The 27,850-nt window shown below is 40.8% G+C and overlaps 1 protein-coding gene across 1 annotated transcript in view; it reads right to left on the bottom strand.

Annotated features, from left to right (window-relative positions):
• Window positions 1–27,850, bottom strand: part of LAMA1 (laminin subunit alpha 1) — a 144,407-nt gene that overhangs the window by 13,633 nt on the left and 102,924 nt on the right. The window contains exons 40-56 of the mRNA XM_079783773.1: window positions 25,674–25,809; window positions 24,800–24,893; window positions 23,538–23,654; window positions 21,946–22,128; window positions 21,474–21,628; window positions 20,009–20,152; window positions 18,627–18,760; window positions 17,658–17,808; window positions 16,733–16,857; window positions 12,373–12,523; window positions 11,582–11,726; window positions 11,005–11,146; window positions 8,301–8,415; window positions 7,947–8,108; window positions 4,183–4,334; window positions 2,423–2,608; window positions 922–1,057 (exon numbers count right to left, since the gene is read on the bottom strand). Coding sequence (XP_079639899.1) covers window positions 922–1,057; window positions 2,423–2,608; window positions 4,183–4,334; window positions 7,947–8,108; window positions 8,301–8,415; window positions 11,005–11,146; window positions 11,582–11,726; window positions 12,373–12,523; window positions 16,733–16,857; window positions 17,658–17,808; window positions 18,627–18,760; window positions 20,009–20,152; window positions 21,474–21,628; window positions 21,946–22,128; window positions 23,538–23,654; window positions 24,800–24,893; window positions 25,674–25,809 — 2,428 coding nt within the window. The remainder of the gene's footprint in view (window positions 1–921; window positions 1,058–2,422; window positions 2,609–4,182; window positions 4,335–7,946; window positions 8,109–8,300; window positions 8,416–11,004; window positions 11,147–11,581; window positions 11,727–12,372; window positions 12,524–16,732; window positions 16,858–17,657; window positions 17,809–18,626; window positions 18,761–20,008; window positions 20,153–21,473; window positions 21,629–21,945; window positions 22,129–23,537; window positions 23,655–24,799; window positions 24,894–25,673; window positions 25,810–27,850) is intronic.

Below are 27,850 nucleotides of genomic sequence, written 5' to 3' on the forward strand. Positions count from 1 at the left end.
ACCCCCAGGGCAGAATGTGAGGAGCCAGAGAAGGTGGCCGGGCACCTGTGCCCCACAGTGCCCTCCACACACTGACCCCAAACCAGTGAGGCCTCGGACTCAGTTTCCCAGCTTGGGGTGGGCCGATGCTACCAGAGAACTGTCCTGGACGCAAAGACTGGGCCTGGGAAGGAACTGCTTTTCCCGAGACTGCACCAGCATCTAAGTAATTAGAGTGCGTGCTTTCAACCAAGGAAACTGAGAAATCACAAACGGGAAGAGAAACTGAAAACTAGTAATGCCTGTTGTTAAACATATTTGCTCAAAACTGATTTTTCCTAGATTAATAAAATCCTTTTTTTTAAAGCAACTGTGATATGTACAATGGCTTGCATTAAGTACTTATTTTCATATTTCTGACTAAACCCAAAGTGATCATGAATCCTTCCAGAAACTCTGTAAAAAGCTTGTGGTTTTGGCAGCCAAATGCGAGTGCCTGAGGGCTATACTCAATCTGTGAAGGCTGCACCATGTCACCTATGAGTTTGCTAAGGACCATACCCTCCCTGCCCCTGCACTGCTTTCATCACAGGGATGTCTCCTTTAACTGTCCAGGCTCCTTTGAAAAGTGGCTTCCAGCTGGCTCTACCAATGGAGGGCCATGCTGGGAGGTTGGAGGGCAGGTAAATGGAAGAAGCTGAGCGCTTCCCCCACCCTTCTGGCTCCCGTTAGCCTCCCTGGCAGGGCCTATCTTCTCTGTGCTTCGGTACCCACCAGAAGGCTGGCTCCCTCGGCAGTCCTGCCCCCAGACTGGTGGCACCACCTCCTCCCTTTCCGTCACTGCTCCAGTGGGCTCATTCAGCTTCCTCTATTCTAAAACGAGGCCCCCATTTTGATTTCCTCTGGGCTGCGCCTGATACCATGAAAGAAAGCCCTTCTTACTGGACGTGGTAGAGGATGAGGTTCTGGCAGGAGCTCGCTGTCCTCTTCCTGAAGAGCCAGCCTAGGCCTTTCTGAAAGCAAGCAAGCGTCCAAGTCCACGTGTTCAAAGCCAACCGCACCAGTGAAATCCAAAGGTCTAGAAACAAAGTGTTTTCAAAATGAATCAAAAGATTGCAAGCTAACACATGAACCAATGTCATCTGCTTATTGAACAAATAAAATCCATTAAAAAAACATTGATATTACCAAACTGACCATCTTCCACAATGACTAGAAGTCCAGATATCCTTATATATTCTCTTGTTTGATGTTTCTGCCTCCCACCTCCTCCCTGCATTGTTGTCCACCTGGCCATTCCTGAGCATCCTTCAAGAATTGGAATGTGGTCTCCTCCTCCTGCAGCCTTGGCTGGGCTGCCTCAGGGCCAGATTCTGCCTCTGGCTCTCACAGCACTGCACAGTGGCTTCAGTCAAACACTGATTCTTTCTTAACAGGTTTCCCTTTGCCAGAAAGTCATGAACTACACTTGTCAGAAGTCTCTTTACCCTGAAGCCTTGCAACATATCTGCTGTCCACACATACCCTATTGGCACATGCCAAGGACACGGCCATGTACAGCACAGAAACGTTTCTGCCCTACCACGTTCCCAGCCTCATGGCTTGCAGGAACATAAAGATGCTTAATCAATTAGTTATTAAGCAAACAATTGGGTAAATAAATATTGAGTGTACAAATAACTAAACTACAGTCTGACATTATACTTGTTTTGAAACCCAAAGCAATGTTTTATTGCAAATTTCAAAGACTCCTAAGGGATTCTTTCACAAAGAAGGACACTGAGACCATGAAGGATCTAAGTCCTTGCTCAAGGTCACAAGGCAAGTCAAGAGGGGAACTCCAGACTCCAATGCTCAGTGCACATTTACTTTCCACTGTGCAGACTCTGGTCTTCCCAGGTCCAAGCCTGGCTTTCGTCCCACCAGCACGCTGACCACAGACATAGGGTGAGTGGGGAAGAACGAAATGCCCATGGGCACATGTTAATTCTCCTCTGCAGCATGAGCTCCACACAGGGGGTGGTGACTTCCAGTTCCTAATGAGGCAGCTATTGTTTTGGGAGGAGCCATTAATAATCTGAAGCTGCAAGTAGCACAGTTGTAAAGGCTCCTTTAAATCAGTGACCTCCAGACAAAAAGAAAACTACTATCACAAAATCTCTAGTCTCTTAAATACATGCCAACAATATAGTTGATCTCTGCTGTTTATTGATAGTCCTATGGAACTAATGTTTGATGATATTTTTTTAATTTGTGATGACCAGATTTATCCATTATTTTAAATCCATTTAGGAGACTTTCATGATAGAACAATGGGGTTCGGTTCAGGTACTTGTAGAATTTTAGGCAATCTCAAACAGAAAAATTAGATGGCAGATTAGTGTCAGTACTGAGTATTAAAAAATCTGGAAGTCACAAACATGCTGAGAGCAGTTATACTTACTCCATGTTAAAGATGAGGTTTCTGATACAGCCATGGAATGACCTTCTCATCTGGAGCATCGTTGCCCCCTCACCCTCTGGAACCCCCCCTATGTACAGGTTGGACACGTTTATTGTCATGCTTTCTGCCAATGGGCCCAAGTTCATTTCTACAGGCTTTGTCTCATCCAGTTGGACAGTGATAATTCTAAAAGATTGAAGAAGAAAAGAAAAGAAATTTAATACATAATTCCACAAGTACGTATTAAATAATAAAAGTTCCCTGAAAATAAAATTTAACATGACATTGTGTGTGAATAAAAAGGTGAATTGAAAGTTAAAACCTACAATTGAACATTCTCCAAAAATGAATGGAATGTCATTAGATACTAGAGGCCTGATGCACGAAATTGGAGCACGGGGGGGGTCCCCTCAGCCCAGCCTGCACCCTCTCCAATCCGGGACCTCTTGGGGGATGTCCAACTGCCCCAGGGATCAGGCCGAAACTGGCAGTCAGACATCCCTCTCACAATCTGGGACCACTGGCTCCTAACTGCTTACCTGCCTGCCTGCCTGATCACCCCTAACTGACCCCCTGCCAACCTGATCACCCTTAACCGCCTCTGCCTGCCAGCCTGGTCGCCCCTAACTGACCGCCCCGCTGGCCTGGTTGCCCCCAATTGCCCCCCTGCTAGCCTGGTCGCCCCTAACTGCCACCCCTGCTGGCCTGGTCGCCCCTAACTGCCCCCCCACTGGCCTGGTCGCCCCTTAGTGCCCCCCACACCGGCCTGGTCGCCCCTTAGTGCCCCCCCCCGCTGGCCTGGTTACACCTCACTGCCCCCCTCTGTTGGCCTGGTTGCCCCTCACTGCCCCTCCCCTGCCAGCCCGGTTGCCCCAACTGCCCCCCCCTGCCGACCTGGTTGCCCCTCACTACCCCCCTCTGCTGGCCTGGTCACCCCTCAATGCCCCCCTCTGCTGGCCTGGTCACCCCTCACCCCCCTGCCGGCCTGGTCGCCCCACGCAGCCTACTGGTCATCCCTTACTAACCCCCCTGCTGTTTTGGTCGCCCCATGCAGCCTGCTGGTTGGCCGTTTGGTTGTCCCTCACTAACCCCCCTGCCGGCCTGGTAGCCCCACGCAGCCTGCTGGTCAGTCGTTTGGTCGTCCCTACCTAACCCCCCTGCCAGCCTTGACGCCCCACACAGCCTGCTGTTCGGTTGTTACTGTGAGGGCATCGTGACCAATTTGCATATTACCCTTTTATTAGTATAGATTATTAAATTCAATTGCTTTTTGGAGGGTTTTTTGTTTTGTTTTTTATTTCTGTACCTGTAATAAAATGTCCAGTGTGCTTTTAAAACATCTGATCTATAGTTTTGAAGGGAAATATACAGGAATGTTGATATTACACATTTTACTTATTCTTTACATTTTACCCTGTATTATTCAGTATTGATATAGTGCTATTTACTAATACTATTTGTCACAGAACTATTCCAATATAAAGATAATTTATACTGGGCCTCAGAAAATGGCAGAGTTAAGGTTCAGTTATAAAAATTCTGCAACTATGACAAAGCATATAAAATAATTCCAAAGGAGGGATTCTAGCCAGGTTCTAGAATTATTTTGAATTATCTAGAACTATAAAAACTGTGACTCTGTGAGAAACTGACTGCTAATGATGTCACAGTAATCACCCCAATCACTCATACAAAGAGGCATAACAAGATTCCTACTGTGGAGCCTTCGTGAGGTCACCATGCCCTAGTTACACACATACCTCCCGCTCCGTATCAAGGAGACAGAGTGCTCTTGTCCGTCGCTGTACGTGCCCGTGGGAGCGTGCAGGAGAGCTCTTCTCAGGCTGGTCCCATCCCCAGGATTAACATGCACTTCAATGTGGCCTTCAATCAGCATGATGGAGAAGAAGGGCTGGAAAGATTTCATAGAGAATTACACATAAAAACATGACTATATGATTTCAAAAACTGTCATCTTATAAAGGTAATGTGGGAATATTAGCATCAAGTAAGCAATTTCTTAAAAATATCACCATCTAAAACAACCATTTTAAATTTTCTATATTACTTTCTAATCTCTACTCTTATGTTTTATATTCTGTATTATGTTATTATCACACACCATATCAAAGGTTTGCATTTCCACATCATCTGCATATTTATTATTTATTGCCACATTATGTAACAACAAATAGATATATTGTAAGTCATTAATCTATTTCTCCTTTTTCCCAGTGTTATTAATTGAGATATAATTCACATGTAACACTGTATTAGTTTAAGATGTACAACATATTGCTGAAACCAGTTTGGCTCAGTGGATAGAGCGTCGGCCTGCGGACTGAAAGGTCCCAGGTTCGATTCCGGTCAAGGGCATATACCTTGGTTGCGGGCACATCCCCAGTAGGGGTGTGCAAGAGGCAGCTGATCGATGTTTCTCTATCATTGATGTTTCTAATTCTCTATCCCTCTCTCTTCCTCTCTGTAATAAAATCAATAAAATATATATTTTTAAAAAGATGTACAACATAATGATTTGACATATGTATATGTTGCAAATGATTACAATTAAATTTAGTTAACATACATGTCTTGGCTATTATAAAGAATGCTGCAATGATTCTCCTAATAGATTCTAGTGGCTATGCTTATGGGATAGATTAGCATTGCCATGATCTGAAGGGGGTGGATTTGTTTGTGTCCTCCTTCTGTATGAAATGGCTAAACAAACAAAAAAAAGCAAAAACAAACCAAAAAAAAAGAATGCTGCAATGAACATGGGGGTGCAGATATCTTTTCCAGATAGTGGTTTCATTTCCCTCCAATATATACCCAGATATACCCAGATGTATAACCGGGTCATATAGTAGTTCTATTTTTAACTTTTTGATAAAGCTCTATAGTGTTTTCCATAGTGACTATACCAATTTACATTTCCATCAAGAATGCAATAGGGTTACCTTTTCTCCAGAGCTTTGGTAACATTTGTTATTTCTTGTCTTTCGGATAATGGCCACTCTAACAGATGTGAGGTGCTATCTCATTGTGGGATCTATTCCTTTTACTGTTAAAAATTTAGGTCATTTGCTCTGGCCAGTGTTGCTCAGTGGTTGGAACGTGGGCCCAAGCACCAAGGGTCAAGGATTCAATTCCCAGTCAAGGGCACATACCTGGGTTCAGGTTCAATCTGGGGCTTATGCAGGAGGCAACCAATCAGTATGTCTTTCTCACATCGATGTTTCTCTATCTCTCTCTATCCCTTTCTCCCACTTTCTCTAAAAATCAATGCCAAAAATATCCTTGGTGAGGAGTAACAACAACAATACTTTATACATAATTTTTAACAATCCTACATAATGAACATTTAACTTTTTTTTCCTGTGAAATTGTTTCTAATATTTGTAAAAGTGGGATTAAAGAGTTGAAGGTTTTGAAAATGTTTAAAGCTCTTCAAACTTTCGGTGCCAGATTGAAAAGATCTCCGTCCACCAGCAGAACTGCTAGCATTGGGTGACAGCATTCCTTTTTGCTGACTTAGTTGCAAACTTTGATTTGCAAGTGGTCTTGTTAAGACTGGTGGAGGCAAACAGACTGATGGTTCCTCAAAAAGTTAATCATACAATTATCACATGGCCCAGCTGTTCCATTCCTAGATATGCTCCCAAAATAAATGAAAACAAGTACTCAAACATTTTTGCATATGAATATTCATAGCAGCATTATTCACAATAGCCAAAAGGTAGCAACAACCCCAAATGTTCAGCAATGAACTAATTATGCTATGTACATACAGTAGTATGTTAGTCATGAAAAATACTGATTCATGCTATAATGAACCTTAAAAACATGCTAAGTGAAAGACATTGAATATCACATGTTATATGAGTCTTTTTATGTAAAATATACAGAAAGACACTAAAGATCACATGTTGTATGAGTCCTTTTATATGAAATATATAGACTAGATCAATTAATTCACAGATATAGAAAGAAGATTGGTGGTTCCCAGGGCAGGGAGAGGGGGAAGTGGGAAGTAACTGCTTAATGTCATAGGCTATTATTTTGGGTGATGAAAATGTTTTGGAACTAGATAGAGGAGGTGGCCTCACAACATTGTGAGAGCTCTAAATGTCACTAAATTGTTCACTTTAAAATAGTTACTTTTATGTTACATGAATTTCACCTGAAATGGAAAAGAAAAAAGTTGGTGGAGCCCAGAAACCAATCTGGCATTGTTAGCCCTTCATCAAGTGGCTTGTGAGGTGTTTCAGCCCTAGTGTGACACATGTATAATAGCTGTGTGAGCTCGGGCAGGTTAACCAGGCTCTCTGAACCCACTTCTTCCTCAGCAAAATACAGGAGCAGCATTCACTCTGCAGAGTGGTTGTGATAACTGCACAGCAGTGTCTGTTAAGTGTCGTCCAGAGTAGAGGACAGCACTCTGTAAGCTGTAGCTGCATGGCCTCTACTTCATTAAGGGGGCCATGGGGGAATAAGGACACATATGTAACACCTTAATCAATAAAGAAATAAAAAAATATGATACATTAGCATTTGTGAAGGTTCTTCAGATGATGTGGTCCACGCAAGTTTGCACAGAGGAAAGGGTAAATGTTACCTATTCTACTGAAATGAAACATTAATATGGAAAACCAACTTTTCACTCCTCCTATGCTGATCCACTGCTTATTGCAGGCCACATTTCTCTTTCTGCTCCTTTCAATCCTACCTAATAAAATGGTAATATGTAAATTACCATCACTCCACTACACCCACGATTGGGCCAGCGGGAGGCGCAGGGGGCGGGACTCGGGGTGGCTGGGTTAGCCAATTAGGCCAGCGGGACGCTGAGCTCACGTTGCCAGCAACGGCGCCGCGAGCTCAGCGTCTGCGCCATGGCTGTACTGTGAAACAGAAGGAGCCTCTGGGGCAGCGAGCTCACGTCTGCCGCGGACCATCAAAAGCGGGGGAGCTGGGTGCCTGTCCGCTCTGGCACCAGGCCTTTCAGAAGCCTCCACCGTGCCGGAGGCTTCTGAAAGGCCTGGTGCACCAGCAGACAGGCACCCAGCTCCCCCCGCGATCGAAAGCGAAATCGTGTAGGGGACTGATTCAATCATGCACTGGGCCTCTAGTTCTACAATAATAGGTAAACAAAATCCCACTCATGGAACACTATTCTAAATAACTTTACAGAATTTCAGGACTTGCTGTTTTAGACTTAGGATGAAGAGTAAAAACCATAACATGTAGAAGAGAATTCAGTATACACTATCTGAATAAGTTTAAAAAGAATTAGAGGTAGATAGCAAGTATCTTTCTTCTCAGTAGCCAAAAAAGGAACATGGATTATACAACACAAAGAAATCACGGATTCATAAGGGAAAGATATTTAGCAATAGTCACTTTTGCTTATTAAAAATTCATGTTCATAAACAATAACTGTTTACGACCAAGTCATTTCCATCCAGTTGTTCCTGAAGTCATTTCCCTGAGCTCATGGTTCAGTAGCGTTTGAACTACTCACCCCATGGACCTGCCGATTCTCCCCACGCTTGCCCAGGGCAGCCAGGATGATGCCACTGCTGCTTGTGGTGGCAAATGTTGCCAACAATTCCGATTCTGGTGACAGAGGCTTGGGTGGCAACTCAATGTAGCCGCCTTTCAAGAAGCTAACACTCCGGATAGGCTGGTCACAAAGGAGAGGGAACAGCAGCGTCAGGTCCATCACACACTGACCCTCCCATGGTGGAGGCCACTGCGGACTTGCCCCACCTCTTTCCTGTTCACCCCACTGCTTTAGATTTTATTACTTCATTGTGTTATGAACCCAGTGGGCATTTATAGAAACTCGTTCCAATATTAATAAACTGCTTCCCACCTCAAGGATACAGCCTTTTCTCACTCCATAGGAATTTCTGAGTAAGTCAAAGGTCGATCTGGATATTTCCAGGTTTTTTATACAGCCCACGTAGCTTTTGCTGGTGACGCCTCTCCTGTAGGGAAGGACATGAGAACATTATCATTCCATTTATGAAAGAAGGGATGAAAATGGATCTACAAATAAGGAAGATCTATTTCCAAGTATCCTTCTGCAGAAGTGTTTGGCCTCCCTCTAAGAGAGATATTGATGGTAAGAACTGCAGGTCTCAAACAAATGCTCTCTTTAGGACTAAAGACAGGGAAATAATTTGTGTGTTTGACTATTTAGATAGCTACCTGGATAATATGTTTACATTTCAAGGGAAACTTAGTCATTACAATTTAAACATATTAAAACACAGGCCAATAATAAGAAAGACAGAGCACTATCATGAGGAAATCATAGTGCAGAGATTATAATGCAGTCTCCATGTACACAGAACATTTGCTCCATGGGGGCAAGTGCAGGCAATGTGATTTCTTAGGATCACAGGCTACAGAAGTCATTGGCTGTTGTTCATTCTACATATTTATGAACTTTGTTCTGAAGGAAATAATGTTATTTGGTGAAGTCTGGGATTATTCACAACCCTATTGTAGACTCCAAGTCAATACCATATTTTTCCTAACAGAAGTTGCCACTCTGCTGTGATGAGTGGGGTGAGGCTGTACTGTGGTCAGGCTCTCATTTCTAAAACAGAGAAACTACTGAAGAGCTCCAAGTTACCATCATAAATATCAGGTTTCCTGTTAGAGTCACAGCTCATTTTTCATTCTCTCTGTGTTGAGCAATGAGCCGTGAATCACAACAATGGTATGATTTAGGGAAAATCTCAACTTTTCTGGATCTCAGCCTCTTCCATTGTCGATAAGGGGCTGACCTTGCTACCAAGTCCCTTCTAGCGTGAGTCAGTGATTGGGGATATCGTCCTAGAAAGGGGGCTCTGACCTTTTCTCCAATGTCTACACTCGCTGTTATTTAAGCAAAGCACAGATGAACTATGACACAGCTGGTTGCTACACCCCGAGCACACCGTGCACACCATGTCAGGGAGCGATATCTGGAATCAGATTAGGAGACAGACTTCCAGCCCTGGCTCTGTCTTGGTGGAGGGGTAAGACCTGGGGCACGTGACCAATTCCCAGAAATTTAGGTGTATTCATTTCTAAGACTGGGAGGGTGTGTGTGACTGCCATTGTAAACTATGTTCCTTGAAACTTTCAGAAACTTCTGGCAAAAAGAAGGGGCTAGTGCAGTGGTCGGCAAACCCTGGCTCGCGAGCCACATGTGGCTCTTTGGCCCCTTGAGTGTGGCTCTTCTACAAAATACCACATGCGGGCGCGCACGTACAGTGCGATTGAAACTTCGTGGCCCATGCGCAGAAATCGGTTTTCGGCCTGGGCGAGTCTATTTTGAAGAAGTGGCATTAGAACACTCAAGGGGCCAAAGAGCCGCATGTGGCTTGCGAGCCGTGGTTTGCCGACCACTGGGCTAGTGGAAAAGTGGATTCTGCACTGCTCAACCCTTAGCAACTGGAGTGGCTAAACTTCTGTGCCACATATTGGGATTGTGTATAAGAACTTGGCTTCAAGGTGGGACAGTGCTATAAACACACCTTTGAAAACCACTGGGCTGGGTGACTCAGTTTGGACATTTGATGATCCCACTCCCTAGAAGCTATCTTGTGTTGACAGTAGGTCTTCAAAAAAAGTTAGAGCTTAATTTTCCAATCAAAAATTATAAAACTGAAGACAATAAACCACACAAAGTTTATATAAAGTATTAAAGTCACAAAGTTAAGCATAAATCAGTGTTATAAAAGGATTTCATTGCCTCTCTTCTCTGCCATCTTTTATCCAATTAACTGATGCTGGTTTTTCAACTTTCACATAGGTTATTCATTCTTATCACACAAAGAGGGAATCCAGATAAGTCTGCAGAAACATTACTCTTTTTTTTTCTTTTTCTTTTTTTTTTTTTTTTTTTTTTTTTTTTGCCTAGAAAGAGATTCTATTACTCTAAAATGTCCAGAGAGGAGAATGACCTGTGATGGAAAGCAGGGTCTCCAAATATTGCACAGTAACAATTTCTAGATGTTCTAAAGAGTATAAATATAAAATCATTAATTTTACTGCAAAAATTAATTAATATGACATAGAGTGGCTTGAATCAAAGTAGAAGTTATGGGTTAAATTGTGTCCTCCCTCAAATATGCTGAAGTTCTAACCCTTAGTATCTGTAAGTATGATCTTATTTGGAAATAGGGTCTTCACAGATGTAGTCAAGTTAGTATGCAGTCATGAGAGGAGGCCCTAATCCAGTATGACTGGCGTCCTTATCAAAAGGGAAATTTTGGACACAGAGAGACCCACCCAGAGGGGAAACAGTGTGTGGACAAACAGAGAGCGTCCTGTACATGCTGAGGAAAGCCTGAAGTTGCCAGAAGCTACGGGAAGGTAGGATGGAGCCTTTCTCACAGGCCTCAGAAGGAAGCAACTGTGCCAACACCTTGATTTTGGACTTGTACCCTCCTGAATAGTGAGAGAACACATTTCTGCTATTAAGTCATCCAGTTAGTGGTGCCCTGTTATGGCAGCCCTAGGAAACCAGTATAGTTAGTTGGTAATTCAGAATATGAAAATTCTGCACTGTGGTATCATACCTTACAACTCTTGACCGAGGTAATCCACCCACATAAATTGGATCCTTATCAAGACGATTGAGGTCAGAAGATGCTCCTGGGGTTTCCCCTTGCTTGGTTTCCTTATAACTGGTGTTATACGCATCAACAACTGCTAGGAGTCCTAAAGGGGATTGAAAGGAATCGATGAGAAATGAAAGTCACTTGCTACACTAAAGTAAACCACAAACTTCTGCTAACGAAGGTCATTTACAAAGGCATGCTCTTTTACATTCTGCCATTTTAACCAGCAAATGTTCTTGACTATTAACTGAAAATCCTCTGTACAGGTCAATAAATCCAGAAAGAAAATAGAATTGATTTGATTCTTGATTTCCAATTGAGCCTTTGATGTTAAATAATACATTTGGGAAGCAATCTATGAATTTAATATTCTTCTAGAAAAATATGAATCCTGATGCTTAGTATCCCAATGACTTTTTATTAGAATATCATTTAAGACTACTCAGAAAGCTAAAGTAAGTAAAGACCAGATTTTGGAAATATTTCTTTTCCTATGAGGCCAACCAACATCCCATCCACTCAGCTGTGCACATACCTTGCTTCCGGTTCCGCTGGAAAGCGATTTTGTACCAGCTCCCATTGTTATAGCGTCGGTCTGTTACGAGGGCAAGGGGCCCTGAGCCCAGGTCAACTGTAACTTTCACTCTGCCATGGACCAGCTCGATGGATAAAAAGTCTTTCTGTAAAAAAGAAAAGTAGTTACCCACAGCTGCATTATTATTACAAGTTTTCCTTTCCATTTAGGGATGGCAGAAACCTTCTGAAAACAAACTGAGAAAGCTGGACCTGGCCCAACAGCCAGAGGTCTATGCTATGAAACTCGGTGTCCACAGAGGCTTTCTGAAATACTACACGTATATGAGATACACTCATTATCAAAACCTACGATTCAGTAAGAGAAGTAGGATCTCTCTGTGTCTGTTTCATTGAGCCTGACAAAGGTCTAGTTCTTAAAAATAAAACTAGATGATTGGGAGAAATCACCAGCATATAAGATAAAAAATGGAAATATGAAAATCCAGTGAATGGATTTCAAATAAGGCCACAGTGGTCAGAGTGAACATAGAACAAGACATATTATTTAAGCTCAAAACTTAACAAATGTTCAATTGACATCTACAATGATGGGAAACCTATTTTCTACTTGGTGCTCTGCCAAAGCTTTGCCTGTACTGATATAATAAATTATTTAAAATAGGGATATAATATGACATATATGGGTTTGTATTAGTAAATGCTCATAAAATATTCATTAAACATAAATATTCTCATGGCAATCTAACTGTATATACACAGTGGGACCAAGTGCCCCATGGAGATTCTTACAGTGCCATTTGAAGCGAGGTAGAGAAGAAGCCCATTTGTTGAAAAGGTACTAAAAAGCATAATAATGTGTGTCACAGTAGCCCGTAGCGTCTTCTCCACAACAGAATACCCACTCCCATCAAAATGGAAGGACGAGTCTTCATTCTCAGGGCTGCAAAACAGAGCAGAGAAATACAATCCATCCTCAGGAAGGTAGTTTAAGAGAACAGATATCACAGTTACCCAATTCTCCCTCACAAAAATCACAGTAGAGCTATCATTTCCATAATCTGATGACAGTATGAATTATAATATCTTAAAATATGCTTTCCATGGGATTATGCAAGACAAATGCCCAGTTGCTTTATAAGGAAAAGAAAGTTAATATAGTCAGTATTCTCTGTTGTAAAAAAAAAAAAATTCTCCAAAGGATGGATAAGTGCTGTAAATATTTCTACTTATCAACTAGATTCCTATTTGTTTTAATTTCCTTTAATGAAACTACTCTTTGTCAATTCTAGTGCTTTCAGGAGAATTTTTATACTGGCATTTAACTAATACATCAGTGGAACTGGAATTACAATGGAAAATAAATACGTACCATTGTACCAGAAAGACCATTACAAAAAATAGACAAAGAAAACCTCCAGATTCTGCAGGATGAGCTTACAACAGAATTACATAAAATAGACCATACCATTCTTTTTTAAATGTTATTTTTAAAATTGATCTTAGGAAGTGAGGAAGAGAGAGAGAGAGACACATTGATCAGTTGCCTCCCGCATGTGCCCTGACTGGGGAGTGAGTCTGCAACCTGGGTATGTACCCTGACTAGAAATCGAACCCACCGACTTTTGGTGTAGGGGACTATGCTCCAACCAATTGAGCCACATTGGCCAGGGCAGGACCACAGCAATTTTCAGATCAGTGTGTTTTCTGGTCTTCCAGACTTAAAAGTCTGACTTGATACAATATAAAAATAACCCCAAACCATTAAATTACAAAGTAATTTCATCTGGAACACATCATTGTTGTGTTTTAAAATACTTATTTGGAATTTCATGGGACTTGAAAGTGAAACTTGGATTAGGGTGGGGGTTTTTTATATGAATTTGAATTTTTCCCAGTTGAAGGTGTAATAATCCAACTGAGTACCAATTTATCTTTAAGTAGGACAAAATAACCAAACAGTAACATTATTTCCATTAACAAAATAAAATGAATGCAAACAAAACAAAAAATAGCAGTGCTTTGTGAAAGCTGAGGTTTCATTTATTGCTTCCTGCAGTCTAACTTTTCCTAAAAATTCCTGTTTTGTTCTTTTAGGAAGTATACCTTCAAGGAAATGTGCTCTGCATAAACTCTCAAACTGTGGCTTCATTCTCAGTTCTTTAATTCTTAAACATGTGGCTTCCTAGAAGCATGTTCCATTGCTCTACTTCTTGGCTGACCATAGCTTCATGTGGCTAAGGACACAGACTCTAGAATCAGACTGCTGGGGTTCAAATCCAAGTTCCCCAACTTACTATCTGTGTGAACTCAGAAATGTTACCTAACCTTTCTGTGCTTCATCCCCTTTATCTGTAAACTAGGGATAATAATAGAACCTCTCTGGGAGAGCTGTACATGATTTAAAACCTGCAAAGTTCTGAACACAGTGCCTGGCACACAGCAAATATTCACTCCATTTTAGTTCTGAGGATTCTGTTGTGATCAGGGGTCCTCCATGGGTCCCTATTTGGCCTGTTAACAGCTGAGCCTCAAAGATTAAGCACCTGGCCCAAGGATACACTCAAGTGCCTATATCAGCCCTTGTCAAAGTGTGTTCTGTGTAACATAAGCACCTACAGAACGCTCCTTTTAAAAAGAATTTGAGGTCAAATGAGTTTGTGAAATGCTGCAACTCTAGACTCTCCCAGGACAGGGTTATAGTGTATAGCCAGTGAAACAACATGCTTAATTTTTTAACTCAGTGTTTCCCAAACATTTATTATCAGGGCACACCCTCTACTGCCACTTAAAAAAATGAATATCTACTAAATCCTACCAAATTAATATTCTTTTAAAAACATATTTATGGAAATATTAGTTAATATAATTCAAGAATAGTCAGCTTTTTTGCTCAGTACCCATAAAAATATGTTTAATATTTTTAACCTGACAATAAATGTGTGAGAAACCAAGGTTTTGTAATTGGCAAATATCATCAAAATGATATTGCCTTATGAAGTAGTGACACCTCTGTTGAACTTAGCCTTTGTTTGATTGGCTAAGTCAATCTGGCCTTAAAGCTCAGCTGGGTAGCCAGCCATCCCTCGACCCAAAAAAGCCAGTTCTAGGATTGACATGGAAAGGAGGGTAGCACCTGCTAATCCATCCTGTCAGTTGAACCTTCATGGTCCCGTCAGTGGTCCCCGGAGGGGGTGGGGGTGGAAATCTGGTGGGAGGGCAGTTCTCAAGGAGAACAAAACTTGAGGCCACACCGAAAATTGACATCCTCATTCCAAAAAAGAGAAGAGCCAGCAATCATCAAATTCACTTATTGCTGCAGCTTGAGGTCAGTGGTTTTAAAATAACCCTGAAAATAACTGATGAAAATTGGGGATATTGTAACAGCTAAAGCAGGGGGACATTTTTCATATTAGAAATATTCAATTTCTGTTAAGATTTTCCTTTCCACAAGTAAGATTAATGATCTGGGGTCAGTGTAGGGGACAGAGTCCAGGGGTTAGAGCATTTGTCATGTTAGAATTACTAAGTTGCTGCGAAGATTTCCTACCATGCTAGAGACACAGCATGAGGAAAAAGTGATGGATTATATTTAAAAAAAAAAACAAAAAAAAAACGCCCTGGCTGATGTGGCTCAGTTGGATGAGCATCCTCCAATGCATCAAGAGGTTGTAAGTTCAATTCCCGGTCAATTCCTGGTGGGGGCACATGCCTGGGTTGCAGGCTTGACCCCCAAGTAGGAGGCGAGCAGGAGGTAGCCGATTTGTGTTTCTCTCCCTCTCCCTGCCTCTCTCTCTAAAATCAACAAAAACATATCTTTCTTTAAAAAGTGATGGAAGAGGGAGCTTCAGTGAGTGTGCTCATGCTCCTGAAGTTCAAGAGCAGGTGTCATTACCTCACAAGGTAATATCATTTTGATGGTATTTGCCAATTATAAAACCTTAGTCTCTCATATATTTATTGTCAGGAAAATAATCCTGGGACATTTACCTGGAAATCAATGGGCTGTCACTGTAGGAAGACCAGAGATGAACATTAGTGAACATTCAAATTTATAAAGTATTTTCATATACATCATGTTATATATTCACCACCATAATTTTGGGAGGCAGGTAAGGTAAGTATGATTATTGTTTTCCTGTTCTGGAAGAAGAAACCAAACCTCCCTCCTTGAGGTGTAAAGATTTACACTTCAGGCCACTGAGAGATTTGATAGGAGAGCTGGGCCAGGAGCCTGAGCAATTATGATGCTAAACCCAATACTTTTTTTTAATTCTAAGTCTCCTATAACCATGCTTTTGGTCATAACTTTTTGAACAAGCTAAGGAAGGGGTATTAGCAATTAAAAGGCTTAAACTACAAAATCCCAAGCTAGGAGAAAGCAGACCTGACAAAGATAAAGTGAAAACTCTCCCATGAAAGTCTGAAGGAAAGGTGAGTTGCTTCCAATTGATCTTGTCACCGCTCACTGTTAGGTGTCTATCTGGACAGAGCAGCCCATTAGGTGGGAGATATTGTATCTGATGTTACATTTCTTTAATGGCAAAGGCAATCTATTGTCTTAATTGTTAAAGTGCTATAAAATCGGTCTTCCATACTTACAGGGCTATAGTTATTTTATTAGAAAATAACAGAGGGGGTGTTGAGATTGGTGAGGTTAAATTATTAAATGCCCTCTATTATATCAATATATGCCAAAAGATTTTAGGTAGTTGTTCTCCATTTGCAAGTGCATTTTATTTCTAGAATTATAGAGTTTAGGAATAAGAAAATATTTATTTATAAAAATTGACAGCACACACACAAAAATCTCATCCTTAGAAGTATTTTCAAAATGAAAATGTGTAGTGGTTTACCCAAAGCTTACTGTGGCTCTTTGAGACAGAAGGTGGTTTGAGAAGATGTCTGTTGTTTCTTGATTTTATGATCCATGATCAAAGCATACAGTATAAGACACAGCAATAAGAGTCCTTTGTAAGGGTTAAAAATGATACCCATGCTTCTATTAGTAAATCTACACCTTTTCCTTCGTAATAAGAAGACTGACACCATAAACTCTATCCATCCTTGATATACAGGTAAGTTCTTTAAGCAGTTCTCAGATGTTAATACACTAACTAACATACAATGTTTAAATCGTGGGGAATATTACCTTCCAAAGCAGCCATGGCACTTGCCCTCCCTTTCAATATAGTTCCATAGGCCAATGGACTGTCCATTCAAGAAGGCTTCTCCCATGCAGCCTTTGAAATGAGTAACCTTCACAGCGGGAGACTTCTAAAGTAGATGAACACACAAACATAGCCCACATATATTTGGTGAAAAATAATAAATTCTCTAAATGAATGAAACTCCTCCCTGAAAGCTTATATCTAACAGATCCAAGTTTTGAGAAAACATTAAAAAAAAAACAGTTTGTAATCACTGGATTTCCTTCCAATGATGAAGTGGAATACTAGAATGAGTGACAACTGGATGGATCTTAAAGGATCATCTCAGTTAGTAGGGTCGCTGGAGAGAAGCCTCTTTTATAGTGAGAAAGGGACCCAGAGAATGTGTGGTCAGTGGTGAGGGCCTGGCTGGCACAGAGACCCATATTCTCATGTGAGAGCGTGAACTATATCCACACAACTCAACATGGTTCGGTGAGAGGATAACTAGTGTAATAAGTACAATACGCTCTTTCACTAAACACTAATTAGTACGAGTCTACCACTAGAGTTAAAATAGAGATAAAGGAACTTTACAGAAATTAATGTGAACGATTGAATGTCTTGTTTCATCATTGGAAGAGAAACCCAAATAGCGAAATGAACCACTGACTTCTTTTCCATTTATGCTATTTATTAAGTATGATCCTTTACCCTACAAAACCAACCCAACTCTGCAGATGAACCGTCATTAAGCAAAATAAGAGAAGCAAAATCTCTTCATCTGAATATTGATATATTCAACAATTATACTAATTTTCACTTAAATATGTTTGACATATAACATTGTATAAATGTATGTATCAAATTTATATACAGGTAACATCAGCCAATCAGTTGTATGCAGATGAATGTTCATAGTGTTACCTTGACTTGTCCTCCGAGCCCTCCAACAAACATCAGTGTTGAGTTGTTTATATCCAGAACGTTAGCTGCTCCTAGGGATTTACTTGTTTTTGGTGGTGGCTTTTGAGTTGCGCTCATTTCCTTTACAGTCAATGAACCAATGTTTCCAAACCTAAGGGTCACAAAGAATGGCGAAAAGAACAGAATTGCAAGTCAGCCCACATATGTACATACATGTTTCATACCCAGCCTCCATCTGCTTCTCCCCATGTCCACTGCAACAGCCCCCAGCTGGTCTCCCTGCTTCTAGTCTTTCCCAACCCCCACCCCTAGTTTCCTCTCCAAAATCTGGTAGAGCAGTCTTCTACCATGTAGAACAGTCATGGAAAATGGGTTAAACTATAATTGAAACTGTTTACTGCCTTTAACATGACTTCTTTTTATTGATAACAAAGCAAAAGACAAAAATTCCTAACAACACACCATCAATAATAAACCATAATGTTACAGAAAAGTAAAAAAAAAAAAAAAGAGAGATACTTAAAGCTGCTTAAGAGTTACCTTTGGAGAGAGGCTTGATAAGGAAGAGTTTTGCTTGTGTTTGTTAAGAAAACCCATTCCCCACTTGTATCCTATCCTCTGGCCTCTTCTGCTTGCATTCCACTGCCAGCCACAGGGAATTCCTACCACGCTGCCTTTACTACCATGTACTGGGCAGTAAACATTTACTGGGCTGGCTGCCTCAGACACACCTACCATTCTAAAGGTAACATAAGCTTTTAACTTTTTTCTTCTTTTATTGTTGGTTTGGGTAACAATGTTTATTTCTTCTGTAATAAGAAAAAAACACACACCCTATTTCTAAGTGGTCTTTCACGATAATCTAACTTCCTAGAAGTTTCAAACTATTATATGATGTGAAAAACATCATATACAGCTTTAGATACAGTTTTAGAAAGAGAGATGCTGGAAGAGAACGTTCTCCATTACCTGGTTATGTAGATACTGTGCCATTTGTTGTCATCAATTGGGAAGTCTGGAAATTCCAACCGTGCTGCCCCGGAGCCCATATCCCAGAGGAAGGCCACTTTCCCTCGCCGCATCTCCACTGCCAGGAAATCAGGCTGGGTGCAGGGGGTGAGTTGGCATGAGTTTACAGGCCAGACTGCTTGCATGACTATTAAAACACTTTAAAAAATGAGTCCTGCCCCGCTGGGGTGGCTCAGTGTTTGAGTGTCAACCCATGAACCAGGAGGTCACGGTTCAGTTCCCGGTCAGGGCACATACCTGGGTTCCACGCTCGATCCCCAGGGTGGGGCACGCAGGAGGCAGCCAATCAATGATTCTCTCTCATCATTGATCTTTCTCTCTCTCCTCTCCCTTCCTCTCTGAAATCAATAAATATATATTTTGAAAAATAAAGAATGAGTTCCTACAGGATTTTTTTTACTCATTAAAAAAACAAAATAACATCTTTTGTTTTTAATTCCCACCCCCGCCTCCCAGGAGCTGAAGCAGGACTCAGAGCACTGAGGGTGGTGGCCACCCAGGTCCATTAGCACCCCACCACCCTGCACTGCATGGCCCTCCACAATGCCTCCCATAAAATTCCCCAGGAAGACTCGAGTGTGTGTGTGTGTGTGTGTGTGTGTGTGTGTGTGTGTGTGTGTGTATGTGTATGTGTGAGAGAGAGAGATCACTGGTAGTCTCCAGGGAGGTTGAGGGATGGCATTGCACTTGTGTACGTGCCCAGTCTGAGAAGGAAATAAATGAATGTGAAATACGCAGTAAGAGCCTTTAAATCCCACATCAGGAGTTGCACTTGTTTTGCACCCTAGCTCCTAAAAAGACATTTCCGTTAATATCTGGGCTTGACAATATTTTCTGGCCGAACACAGACAAGGCTTCTGACCCATTTCCACCATACAGCCAGCTTCCACAGGGGATTTGCCCTCTGGGGACCACTAGGATCTCATTGGGTGGAAGAGCCTGAGTGAAGCATAACAATAGGGTCCAGGCTTCCACTCTGGGTAACACCCACCAAGGTCGACCTTACAGACCCAACGCTAAACTCAGTGGCAGCAGAAGTCACAGAAGGCATTACGAAAAGTTCATCGAAGCCACAGCTTGTGATTAAGATTGCAGATGGAGATGCTTTTCCTTGCTCAATGTCACTTTCCCTCTCACAGATATTATATTATGTAATTTGTTTATTTTTAATCTAATGCTACTAGTTTAGCAAAGGTTAGTTCCCTTAGAAGAATTAGTGATTTCACCAAGACCCTATTGTTTTTTCATCAGAAAAGAGTCAATTCAGAAACCATATGCATTCATAAGAGACTCGTTGTTGCTTTCTGCGAGTCCATACTCACGCTGGTGCTGCTACCGAGGTAGAAGAGAAGGTTATCGGGTTCGCTCGTCTTAACATTTAGTGTTAAGGTGTTATAGTTGGTTGAAGAGATGGGAGGCTGGTAGGCCCGGATACAATCTCTGTCTGCAGACACAGCCACTTTAATCTGCAGAAGAAGAAAAAGTGTCCCAATCACTTACTGACACACTGGCCGTGCGCCAGGGGCTCAGACGTGCTATTCCCAGGCAGACTTTCACTGTCAGGCAGGTGCCTCTCCTGACAACATGTAATGCTTCAGAAGTGAGAAATCAGGTAGTGGTGAAGAGAAATTAATTTGGTAAAGTATTTAAATATGAAAAAGTCAGTCTTGGATTTTTAAAAGAGTATGCTATGTAGAAAATCGTCTCTGTCGTATGAGATTTAATTCCTTAAAGTCAAGGAGCTTATCCAAGTCATCTTGGAATCCTTAGTCCTGCCACAGAGAGCATATTTGATGATCACTTGTCGAATAAATGGAGGGATTATCTACTTAGTCTTTCACAAATATTTATAGAGCAAATATTACACATGTTTCTCTAAGTAATTATTTGCATATATAGCATATATTAACCTAAGTCTGTATTAACCAGAGCAATTGGAGCCATCTGCTGGGCTCACATTTATTTGGTGACTGTAAATAAAACAGGTGGAGGTCAGAGCTCATGTAAACCTATAGCCCTTTTCCAACAGTGAGGTCATTTGTGGGGGGAGGGGTGTCAAAGAGCTGGGAACTCCTGCATCTTGGCTATAAAACTTAGGTGGATAAACATTAGACCAGAGGTCCCCAGTAGTGTGACAATTGATATTCTCTCAAGATCTTATTTCCCTGAAATGCCTCCCCTCCAGAGCGCAGCAATGCCATGTGCTATGGGTGGGTGGCTGGACCACATCTTCTCAGTGTGTGCTTCTCTGGGTGTCAAGTGTCTCGTGGACTTAGTGACCTGGATGTGTGCAGCGTTTGTTCATATGCAAATCGTTAGGTCAGGCTCCTAGCAGATGGGCCCCTACTGCACAAACATTCCGAAGAATACTTGGATTATTAAAATCCACCTTGGTAAAATGATGGAAATAACACCATATGCCACTGATGAAATGCAGAGTGATGTTAACCCTTAGACAACCATTAGCTAATAGTTATGAATCTATAAATCTAAGCTACAATTACAAATCTCCACAAAGACATGGAGATCTCCTTGCTAGCAATAGATTGAAACATGTATGAAAGCAGAAATTTAAAAAAAAATGAGACTAATTAAATATACTTAAGTAAATATACTTAAGACACTGCTGTGAGGAATGTGGTATTATTCAGAGCTGGTCAGTAGACACTCCAGGGACGCGGTGAGACAGAAAGCCATTTCTACAGGAGTTACGGAACTTGGAGTTACGGAGAGTCTCAGCTAGGGGGGCACCGGGTGTCACTGGTAGCAACAGGGCCCCACACTCACCGAAGCTGCTTGTTTCCGGGCCTGACTGATCAGCAGTTTAATTTCTGACAGGTTTCTGCTCAGGTTCTCTTCTAATGTCTTCAAAGGCTTCAACCGATCAAATAAAAGGTTGGCTTGTGTTTCCACATCTTTAACTTTTTTCCCAGCTAACAGACCTAACAAATACAAGGTAGCAAGAAAGTTGGGGTTGGGGTGAAGGACACAGAGAAATGAACTGGTCATTACTAAAGCACTGGATGAAACAGAATATCTTAATTATCAAGTCCTTGATATTTTGGTACATATGTGAAAAATGCACCAGCACCGTGCATTACCATAGGCCCGTCTCTTTTTTTATAAATGGAAATCCAGATGTTAGTGTATTTTCATTTTATTAGAAATGCTGTTTGTGAACAAGGCATCACTGTGCACTTGGCAAGCTCAAAATTGCACAATGCAGACTTTCCTAATGGGAAGGGAGACTGCGACGTACTGGTCATTGAGGAGTCCCGTAGAAGTTCATTTGCTTCTTGTAAGGTGGCATTGACCTTGGACAGGTCTGTCGATGTGTTCAGCAGCTTCTGACTCAGTCCCACAACATTCTTCAGTGTGCTCTCAGCACTCTGATTGGCAGATATGGCCAGCCCTTTGATTTTGGTTCCTTTGTCTCTGACACCTGAAATAAATTCATATGCAAGCATGCACATCATAAAATGGGTTTTCTTGTGTTTAATGGCAATATTAAGGTTGCTTGTCATATGTGCTACTGCTGCCTTTTAGGGATAAATGAAATAATTTTGGTAAAAGCTCTCTGTATTGAAATGTGATTTCAATACATATGAGACAACAAAAGCAGCTGCTAATGGCCATGCTCAGGCTCTCACTTGAGAAACTGAACTGCTTTATTTGGTCTCTTTTCTGTCATTCCCTTCTCATATCCATTAAATACCTCTTCAAATCATCCCATGTCTGCGTAAGAAGGTTTGGGAATTTAAATGTGTAGGTGGCATGGATGTGCCTCGGGCTAAAGGAAGTGGTATTTTTTCACAACATCAACTGGCTGCTAGATATAACACCAGAATACAGACTAAATGGGCACTTAAGATAAATTGGAATTTCGTTTTTCTAGAAAAATCTGGGTGATAATTATTTTTAAAAGGCACTAGTATTCATTTTAAAAGTGTAAATGACAATCACAAATGGGACAAACATTAACATGAGGAGAAGCTGGATAAGGAATATACTGGTATTCTTTTTACAACTTTTCTGCAAGTTTGAAATTACTTTCAAACAAAAAGTTATTTTTAAGTATTTAATCAACAAATACCATGTGTCCTCAGAAAGAGAGAGAAAAAAACCATCCACATCAGAAAATGCCTTATTGATTTAAGGTAAGAAATTCAGAGTGCCCAAGCCCAGCTCCCCAGGGTGATTTGTGTGCTTATAAGGGGAACCAGCAGACGGAAATTTAGAGATATTTGGGCAACTTGTAAGACTTAAAAAAAAAAAAATTCTTATTAAGAAAAAAAGAGAAGGTGGAGGGAATGTAAATAATGTACATACAGCACAATTCCTTTGTATTACACTTTGTAAAAGTTATCTTATTTAAAAGTTTAATGAATATTGCACTTGTAAACCCTCAATATTAAAGGATCTATTTTAGAATGCTTCATTGCCTCATGAAGAAGATTACCAAGCAAGACTTTTAAAATTTCTTACATTTATAATGAAAGCAGGAACATTCCTGCTCCTTTACTTGCTGACTTTTTTGAATGACACTTCTTTCAGTTAAGGCATGTGACAAGCGCATTGTAAAAGCCAGCAATCAATATGGTAGCATAAAATCTCTAGTGCTTTTGTTTTTTAGTATAATTCTGATACTTCAGTTCAAGTATTCTGAACTTATTAAAAAATAGTGATCTTCACTTCCAAATCATATTCCTCTGCAAGTAAGAACTATCAATCCTGGGCTCATTTCCAGCAAGGGCTCTTCATCAAACCGGAGGCAGGACCTCCTCATATTCATGGGTAATGGCTTTGCAATGAGAAGACATTAATTAAATCAAGAACCCCCTTTCCACTTACCTTCAGGAATTGCTCTAAGTATTAAGAGTGATTCATTGGTCTGCCTAGTAATCTTATCAGCATTTTCTTGAAATGTCTTTGCCGCATTTTTCAATTCTCCCAGTTCCAATGTGATACCTATTTAAAGGGGAAAAGTGTTTCCTTTTAAGCTGGCCTAATAAAAAGCTGCCTAGGCAAGTTTTCTTCATCACTTTGACCCATCTACGGATTGACAGCTTTCTACAGAGACCCTCCCCCATATTGAAAGCTTCTCCAGTAAGACTTCGAGCCCCTGATTATAGAAATTGTGATTTTTAGCTTGCTTGATCATTTTCCCTACTTTGCTTACTGCTCTTCTCACTAATATTTCTTCTTAAATTACATGTCTAACTTAATTAGAGCTCACCTTGAGGTGTTTCAATCACTCAGTCTTAAAATTGGACTCATAAATTTCCTACCTATATCTAAATTGTGGCCACCTTTCTCCTCTGGGTTGTAAAACCCCAAACTGGGCTCCTGCCTGCTAATCTCCCTCCCCATCTTCCACCTGCTCCCCAGCCAGGGCCCCTCTGCTTCCTGCTCCCTTCTGAACTCCCCTGCCCCGCCCCCGCCACCTCTAGCAGGTGCTCAACTCAACCTCCTCTAAGTCTGATCAAAGCTGTTGGATCAAAGCTTCACTTTTAGCATTTCTGTTCATAATACACAATCACATTGGATTCTGAGCACATGTTAAAAAATGAATTATTGATAAAAATCCTTGATGAACATGATGGTTCTGCCTAAACTTTAATTGCAGGACGTTCACTATTTCATGGCCTACGAAGTACCTTTACTTGTATAAACTGAAACCATAGCCCATCAACATTGATGCTAGAGTTGGTATTTAATGCTTTATTATTGAGAACTGTGTACTTTCTATATGACAACAAATTCTAAACTGCAAGACTCACAGAGAAACAAAAAGATATGCACATATCCACACATGTACAGGAGAGACACAGTACAGGACAGGGAGGTAGCCTAAAAAGGGGGTGAGCTGTATATAGACCACTATTTACTCTATAGGAAAAGACTTGACGTTTTTGATATATTAGAATATATTAAGGTGAAAATACACTGTCTTATATAAAACTTGCATGTTTCTCTTACACAACAGATTTCTGCTGCCATTTTATTATGGATATACCAATTTGTTATTGGATAGTTCCTATATATACAAATCATTGCTTACTGAAACTCTTAAGAAAAGTGAAACTGTACAGGTATTTTCTGAAAAAACTGACCTTGATGCTTTCTGCTCAGGCTCCTGCTTTCTTTTAGGAATTTGGAGCTGCGCTGGAGAGCTGCTTTCCCATTAGACTCCAGGGCTTCTGGGGACTAGGAAACAGAACAATTTACACGTGGTGACTGGAGGCCAGGGTGGGATCCTGATGGGGATGTGAAGGCCACTCCATCAGAATAGCCTCCCATCTCATTCAAAACAGGGAAGTCAACTAGATAACAGGCAGGGAGAGTTTAATTGTCCTAATGCATGTTTAACGTGCATCCTAATTTATGGGAGAAGAGAAAGAACACAAGCCATTTTTAAATATAAATATACAAGACAAAAAACACCCATTAAATAAAGATCTTCATCGCAGGTAAGAAAAGATGCTTCAAAAATTGGCAGTTACAAAATAGTCACAGAGATGTATAATACAGCATAGGGATCATAGTCAATAATATTGTAATAAGTAAGTATTGTGCCAGTTGGGTACTAGACTTATTGGAGGGATCATTTCAAAAGCTATATAAATATCTAACCACTATACTGTACACCTGAAACTAATATAATATTGAATGTCAATTGTATTTTTTTAAAAATTAAAAAAAAGATGCCTTGAGTAGGTATCAAGAAGCATTTTTGTAATAAGAAATGGTGAGATTTTCCTCATCTTTACCTCACTTAGTCCCTAGTCTTTATAAAGAAGTATTTATGACTTTAAGAATTAAAACATACCACATGATGGCAGAAGCCATAAACAGATCCCACCAGAAAGCAGTGTTGACAAGCATACATTTAAGCCACCAAGTCTCTGCTCAGGCCTCTTAAGGAACAATCTCCCACGGTGTCTAAAAAAGGAAGGCATCCATTGAAGCCCACACGGCTCTTCTTACCAGGCTCGCCTCAATCACAGTCCTGAGAGCATCTTTTGCCAGTTTTTCTGATTCTTCAATCAGGCTCCGAATGTTGGAATGGATGTGGGTTGCGCTGGTTGCATTCAGGGACACAAATCTAACATTTCCAAGGCCACTATGAAATCAGCATATTTGCAGGTGTTATGATAAACTAAAATTGGACTTCCCCACTATTCTTAAAAGCCTCCTACTTCCTTTCCCATTAGAGCAGTACCATCAACAAGGAATAACAACCTAGGGATTCCCCTTTGACTCCAAAAGGAATCTTAAGAAGTAGTGACCACACTGTCACAACAACACTAAAAATGACTGTTTAATTAATACCCAAGAAGAGATAATGGCTGTTTCCCATCTTTTAACCATTCATCTGTTTCTTCCAGCTGCTCTCTTTTGATCTCTCTTCAAACCCCCGCATGTGTCTGGGGTGCTACTGAGTGTTTGCATTTATTGTAATCTCTGCTGCTCGGCAATAGCTAATTTTCTAAAAGCTTTCCTAAGCATATGTAAGGCTGCTGAGTCTTATTTCAAAAGGCCTACACCAAATTGATGAAGTTCACTAGAGGTTTTGGAGGAAGAGCAGCTAGTCTTTCAATTATCTGAACTTCACTCTTACAAGTGGACAAATCACTTAGGAACTTGCCAACTGGTAATTGTGGAGAGCGGCTCCCAGGTGGCTAAGTGATGCATGCTGCCTCAGGTGCAGCAAGTAAACAAAGCTTGATCAGGTGCATTTAATTGAGTAGATTGGAAACCCATGAGAATGTTGTAAACATCTTGACCACGCCCCTATTTTGCCTCATGGAATCTGGCTATAAAATAAAGACTCCGCTTGCAGGCCATGATGCTGTCTCTCCAGACCCAGCGTCCCACCCAGACCCAGCTTTATTCTCTTGTCTGTCTTTTCTTAATCCTTCACCGCCACGTCAGGCTCACTGAACCTGGCTGTGCTGGTGCAGCACAGGTAATGGTGCAATTTCATCCAGCCACTCTATCTTGAAAATAAAATTTGACAATCAATATCTTTGCCTGGTGTGTAACTCACTTCATTTTCTTCCCAAGGTTATTGAGTAATTCCCAAACCAGACATCAGCAGTTATTACTTGTTACTACTTGATTGGCAAAATTTGGTGATTTATAAGTAAAAGATAATAATGTTATTTAACTTTATGTATCATACCAGTTGCTTTTACTGCAGATACTAAGTAATAAATGTTTTGTTCTAGCTATGTATGTAGTCAGAATTATGTTTTCTCTTTTGGGAAATGATGAAAGATGAAAAGAGAGACACTGAGTATCTAATTCCATTTTCTACTACTGATTCCTGTGGCATCTGTAGGCAGTAGTGCTCAATGCAGCACATAAGTTATGCAATATTCTATCTTATGTAGTTTTTTTATTGTCTTCATTGTGTGATCTAATATTTTAGGGCAGTTTCCTCAAATTGGAAATATATTTATTTTTCCCCTTCCACAAAACATACCAACACACAATCCCAGTGTGTCCAGACTTTTTCCATCCATAATTTATAACAAATTTTAAATAAATAAATTTACCAATTAACTCAGACTATGGCATAAATCACTGATAGGCCTAAAACACTGGTTTCCTCACCTGGGGATATTTTTAGAAAATAGGTCACAACCCAGATGAATTAAGTCACAATCTTTGAGTGGGGGCTGGGAGGACTAGGTTGGACAAAGGCATAAGTTTGTTTGTTTTTAAATCCTTGCCTGAGGATATGTTCTTATTCATTTTAGAGAGACAGGAGGGGGTTAAGAGAGAGAGAGAGGTAGAAATGAGGGGGTAGAAATATCGATGTGATAGAATCATCCATCAGTTGCCTCCACTGGGTATTGAACCAACCTTTTGGTATATGGGATGACATCCAACCAACTGAGCCACCAGCCAGGGTATGACATCAGTATTTTTGAAGTTCCCTGGGTTATTCTGATGTGCAGACAAGTTTGGGAACCACTGGCCTAACACTGTACTTCTCATTAAATACACTTTTCACAAGTGAGGACATAAACCCAAAAATATAAGTTTAAGTTATTGTAATGCTATGGTAGGCCTTTAGGCAGTAGAAAATAATCAGGGGTGATATAAGACTTCTACAGGTCCAGTGTGGGCAACCAGCCTCCATCACTGCAGAAAGC

Source organism: Cnephaeus nilssonii, assembly GCF_951640355.1.
Source record: "Cnephaeus nilssonii genome assembly, chromosome: 11".
NCBI classification, from domain to species: Eukaryota; Metazoa; Chordata; class Mammalia; order Chiroptera; family Vespertilionidae; genus Cnephaeus; species Cnephaeus nilssonii.